Here is a 6,000-nt window from a genome sequence, read left to right as displayed (position 1 = left end):
TAGTTTGAGTCAGAAGGGACCTTAAAGGTCATCCAGTTCTAGCCCCCTGCCAGGGGCAGGGACACCTTCCACTAGATCAGTTTGCTCAAGGCTTTAGCTCCCAAAAACTCTTCACCAGCAGCCTGGTGAAGGTGATGCAATTACACCTGTGATATTTGGATTATAAAACCCAACAAAAGTGACTTGTTAAGCTGAGCTCTAGATGGGCTTGGTTTTACTCCTCAGGTGGCATCTCAGGAAACGGGACACAAAAAAATAAAAAAGCTTAAAAAACCCCTGGATTTCCAAGTCAGAGGAACATCACAGTGTTCAGCTGGTGTGGCTTTTCCAGAGTGAAAAAGGGACAGGCAGGACCTGGAATGCAAACCACGTGGAGCTGAGCGAAGTCCAGGGCATCCAGCAGGTTTTGAGCTGTCTCAGTGACCAGAGGGGGCTCTGAGCCCCAACACCCACACCGAGAACGCTGCACGCCTGGTGCCCGTCAGCAGGGCCAGCACCAGGGCTGAGCTCCAGCTCTGCAAACAAGGATCACCTGGCCTGAGCATTTCTGGGCATTCAGTGTCCACAGCATGCCAGCCAAATCCAAGGGCTCTTGTGGAAAATGAAGCATTTCAGGTCTGTAAAAACTGATGAGAAATCAATGTTTTGCTGCAAAATTCTGCTTGGTACTGCAGCCAATGAGCCTCTTCTCCAGGAGGCAGAGGGTGGCTAAGTCAAAAAGAGCTAAAAAAAAAATCAACTCTGCTATACCAAGATCCATAATTCATAGAGCTTTGTCGCAGAACACACCCGAGTGCCATCAATATTTTAAATATTGAGCACAAAACTGGCTGTCAAGTGCAAGTCAGCAATTTCCTGGTGCCTCCCTGCCGAGGCCAAAGTCATCAGGCTGAGCAGAACCTGGAGGAGCCTTCTGAGCAGTTTGTTTGACTCTGTTACATATTTTATTTGAAACACAAGATGTGTTTGCAGGAGCAAATCAGCCGGGCTCTGCTAACCAACAAAGAGAGTCAGCTGGCTGCCTGTGCTCGTTAATAAACAGAAGAAATGATTTCATCACACCAACATGAGGCTGTATATGTTTATTCATCAGTAATTTTTTGTACACAAGGCAAATATTAATAGCTGAAAGGCAACACTTTTGGAGAGTATGTACAGAGCAATGTACAAGCAAGTGTAAGAGGTGTGAAACTATGAATTGATTTAACCGTTTTATAAAAAAGAAGTGATGCTTTTTCTTCTAACACCTCCCTTAGAAATAATTTATTGCCAATCTTAAACTAAAGCGAGGAGAGAAAAAAAAATTTACAATAAAAAGTAGTCCCTGGAAAGTTTATAAAAAGTTAAACATATAAAATTGTAAGCCACAAACATTTATACAAAGCTAATACAAATCTTGGTTTTGTTAAAGATCTATGAGGTTGTTATAAAATATATTTTTACATAAAGGCTTCACATAAGGTAAGCTCTCACTGCTACTGGAAGCGCAGGAAAGCAGTTTTAAATAGTCTGCAATTCAACTTATTTTCAAGTACAACGCAAAGAAATTGCAAAATGGCACTGTATTGCAATGCTGTGTAATTAAAAACTACATTAATGGTACCATCAGAGAGACAAGACCTGTAAAGTGAACTGGTGAACCATTTGCAGGAGACTTCCCAAGGGTGTGGACCAGGAGTGGTGCTGGAAAATGAAAATGAACCTTCTGCAAGAGGAACTGCCAGGGGTGCTCTGGGTCATGGGCACGAGGGACAGCTCGGGCTGGGATCCACCAGGAACCCCAGCCCAGGTCAGGAACACCCACCCCCCATCACTGCTGATAATGCTGAATTTAAAGCTACTCACCAACAGCCTTTGAGATCAACTTGACTTTTTTTTTTTTTTTAAGAGCAGTTATTCTAGAAGAAAGCTGAAGTTTCACACAAACTGATGGCTTATGCTCCCACGTACAATATATATAAAAAAAGAGTAACATTTTTAAAGCCCTGATCAACAGCCACAGTTTTTAGGTATCAATCATCTCAGCTGAACACTCTGCAGCAGGGAACAGTTGCTACAACACCAATTTCACCTTCAAGTACAGCTTGTACAGGACAGTGGTTTATCTCCATAGGGTCAGTGATCTTTAGAACACAGCTCACTCCAGCAAACAGAACTAAGGAATTTTGGGAAACTTGATTTTCTGGGACATTTCACTTTCTATCTGCTTTCCCACCTTCACTAGGAATACATCCCATCTGTACCACAGACTGGTTTCCATGAGGAAGCTTCACTCTCACCAGCAAACTGCAATTCTGGTTGTTTCAGGACAAAACTCAGCCAGCTCAGAGCATCAACCCTTCAGCTCTTGTACCAGATTTATGTCCTGCTATAAACAAATGATATGTAGGAACAAATCTAACAGGAAATACAACAGCCCAAGGTGTGCTCCATTCAGGGAGGGCACGAGGAGCGAGCCTGAAGATGGACCAGGGTGTTGATTTGGGGTTTTTGGCTGTAGGGTAACACAGGGACCATGTAAACAGGAACATCCAGGTGCGTGGCTCACCCCCCTCACGCCCTGCGAGTGGGAAACCCGAGTGATCTGACTCATTTCATTAAAACAATTCATTTCTGCCTGAGATTCATATAGTGCTTTATCTACCAGAGCTGCAAGTGACCCAGCACTGGGGTCCCCCTTGCTCTCTTACAGGCCCTGGGGCTCACAGGGAGAGTGATCTGAAAGGATCCAGAACAGGGATTTTCGTGGTGGTTCTGGAGAATTTCCCCCACTTCAGCCAAGGTCAGAAGTGCCCAGTGCCTCGGTGACCCTGGCTACATCCTCAGACTGACATCAGTTTTGAGGATCTTCAGTAAATTAACAGCTTCCACTGACAAAAAATTCATCAATACTTTACATAAATGAGTTTAGACAAATCCCTGGTACTCACCCTATCATCCACTAGCAGTCTTTAGTCTTTTCTGCAATCATCTGGTCTGACACCCTCCAAAGCACCTACTGCAGACCTCTCCAAATCAACTGTTTTAATCAGATGTCTCTGTTTTGAAAAGATACTTGTTCAGACAACTGTCAGCAAAGGAAAAACCAACCCAACTCCTCCTCCTGTTGACAACCAAGGGCATGAATTTGTTTTCTGCTTTCCAAGACTGGACTTGGAGGCCACCAGAGGTTTGTGTCTGTTCATGGAGCATTTATAGCCCTAAGGAGAACTTCTGCTCATATCACAGGTGTGTTGTTGAGTCCTTGAAAGAGCCTCACCAGCCCTTCCTGAGGTCTCTGCTTCATTCTCCTTCCTGAATTGCTCACATATAACCTGAACACACCAGATCAGAAATAATCCATGTCCAGTAGAGGCAAAATCTACAATAAATATCCCCATCCAAGATTCTATTAATCCTCCCGACATCAGTGCTGCATGCAGACTTTAGGATTATGTTTAGATTCTGCACTGTGACTTCTCCCAAGCTCTTTTCAGAATTCTTTCCTCCCCTAACAGTGCCTGATGGCCAGAATCACAGACTAACCTATGACTATTCACTGGATGATATAAAAAAATAGAGGTCTTTCAAAGCACCTAACTAAATAAAAATACACTATTCCACTTCTACTGCCAGGAGAACGAGGTACAGAGATGTTAATACAACTTACAATCACAGTAAGTAAAGGCTAAGTTCAGGAGACAGGCAGCTTTCCTATGTCCTGGCAGGGCCACTGCTCCCAGCAGTGACACCACCATGTCACCCCTGGCTCGTGGGATGAGAGCAAAAATGTATTCAAGGATTGGCCACCAGCATGATCCACAGGAACTGGCCAATTTCATGGGGCAAAGTGGCAGCTGAACTGCCCACACCACTACAGCCTGGGGGAAACGTGGCAGGGACACTGATTTTTGTATCACAATCTCACTCTCTTTTTGCAGTGTGCTGTGGGGTACATCAGGATTGCTTTATTTTCACTCTTTTTCATTATTATTATTATAATTTCTTCTTTTAATCACATGGCAATGCTAACAACTCCCCATAAGAAATTGAACAAAACTGCAAAAGGACTTTGGGTAGAACAGTCACAAGCAGCACTCTGGAAGATGCTGTGCAACATATTTGGCTCAAGTACACTTAGGATTGCCTAGACCCAACTGGAAAGTCTCAGAAAGAACCTCATCAGCTGAAGCACATTCTGCTGGGACACAGTCTTGAATTTTTTTAGAAGAAAACATTCATCTGTACGGTGTCAGCTACACAAGGCCTCTGCTGGGAATTCATAAGGCCACTGAAAATGCCGGAGGAGGACAGAACACAAGGAGGCACTTAGGTTTGCAAGTCCTTCTCTCCATCAGCAAATGCTCCTGACTCAGAGGAGGCACCTGGGAAGGAGGCAGGGAGTTCAAATAAACCAGTGCTAAGTTAAAGCGCTTCCAGAACAGGTGACCCACAGGTAACACCTGCTCAGTGAAGATAAAAAACACAAGCTGGGCTTGCTCCCTCCTTCCCACAGCAGAATGCCAAGAGGATTGATCAGAGTGCTCTGTGCTTTGCCATGGCTCCAGGATGTGTGGACATCCCCGGAGTGAATCCGTGTACTGTGCCAACTATGAATCCCTCATCACTGGACTCAGCACTTCCTGATATGTCTGAAACTCCTGATTCTCCACATTTTAAAGCATCTCCTATTCCAGCCCAATGCCATGATTTATACTTAAGCAGGAAGTACGTTACACCCAGGAAGGTGCTATAAAGAGATGATTCCAGCAAGGGATCTGATGGGATTTCTAACCAAAAACAGACCTGAGAAATCATAAGTCAGCTATAGCATCACAGTCTTCACAATGAAGTTAGATGTGAGAAGTTTCTCTCTCTCCCCCCCCCACTTTAAATTACTGCCACAGTCTAATAATTGCAACAATTTCATTGACGTTTTGACTTGGAATTCTGGGTTTTCTAGGATAATACACACGTTTGGTAAAAGGTCAAATTTACCACTTTACAGGTAACTTAGACATAGGTCTGCTATAAAATGACAACTTGAGTCAACTTGAAGCTACACTGGAAGAGATTAAGCCTGAATTTCTGCAGAAATTGGCAATAATGTGTTCAGCAGCAGCTTTTAGCCACATATCAAGAAGTCTGACAGGATCTGGATTTCTCTACTCCTGCTGTAAACTTCTAGTTAAAAAACAACACACAAGAGTTACTGAAATAAACCAGTCTTTTTGCACATCACTGTAACATCAGCTGCTTGAGGTTGTCGTGCAGGATGGTATCCTTAACATCACGGAAAACTAGCCGGATGTTCTCTGTGTTAATAGCAGTGGTGAAGTGGTGGTACAGGGGCTTCTGCTGCTGGTCCCGGCGTTTCGTGCGAAAACAATCCACCAGGAATTTTTGGACATCTGTTAAGCAGCGGGGATCCCCTTCAAACTCTGGGAAATAGTCTTTGATGCTGACTTTCTGTATTTTTTCCTCGAGCAAGTCCGTCTTGTTTAAGAAGAGGATGATGGAGACGTTGCTGAACACCCGGTTGTTGACTATCGTTTCAAAAATGTTCAGGGACTCCGTGAGGCGATTCGTCTGCCGGTCCTCCATGAGCACTTGGTCAAACTCACTGGAGGACACGAGGAACAATATTGATGTGACACTGTCGAAGCACTCGAACCACCGCTTCCGCTCCGACCGCTGCCCGCCCACGTCGACCATCTTGAAAGGGACATTTTTGATTTCAAAGTCGTACTCGTGAATCCCTTTGGTGGGCCTTCGTGCCAGCAGGATATCTTGCTGTGAGGGAAGGTAATCCTAGAAAAATAAGGAAAGTTTTGTGATTAGGATACGATAATGGGCACAGGCAGAGCTGAGCTGCAGTGGAGAGAGCAGCCTGCATGGGAACAGGACAGGGTTTCCAATAAAAAGACATGGATGTGGATTTCCACAGAGAGCAGCCTGCATGGGAACAGGACAAGGTTTTCCATGCTAATGTTGGAGCTTTTGGGAAAGAGCTGGAGGCCA

General features: G+C 44.5%; 1 protein-coding gene across 1 annotated transcript in view; it reads right to left on the bottom strand.

Annotated features, from left to right (window-relative positions):
- Nucleotides 1-1,073: 1,073 nt before the first annotated feature.
- Nucleotides 1,074-6,000, bottom strand: part of GNA13 (G protein subunit alpha 13) — a 29,827-nt gene continuing 24,900 nt past the window's right edge. Inside the window, exon 4 of the mRNA XM_041409141.1 lies at nt 1,074-5,790. Coding sequence (XP_041265075.1) covers nt 5,218-5,790 — 573 coding nt within the window. The 3' untranslated portion in view covers nt 1,074-5,217. The remainder of the gene's footprint in view (nt 5,791-6,000) is intronic.

Source organism: Onychostruthus taczanowskii, unplaced genomic scaffold (genome assembly GCF_017590055.1).
Source record: "Onychostruthus taczanowskii isolate IOZ18803 unplaced genomic scaffold, ASM1759005v1 scaffold30, whole genome shotgun sequence".
Classification (NCBI taxonomy): Eukaryota; Metazoa; Chordata; class Aves; order Passeriformes; family Passeridae; genus Onychostruthus; species Onychostruthus taczanowskii.
The sequence above is the reverse complement of the archived record's forward strand: the minus strand, read 5'-3'. Positions and strand labels throughout refer to the sequence as shown.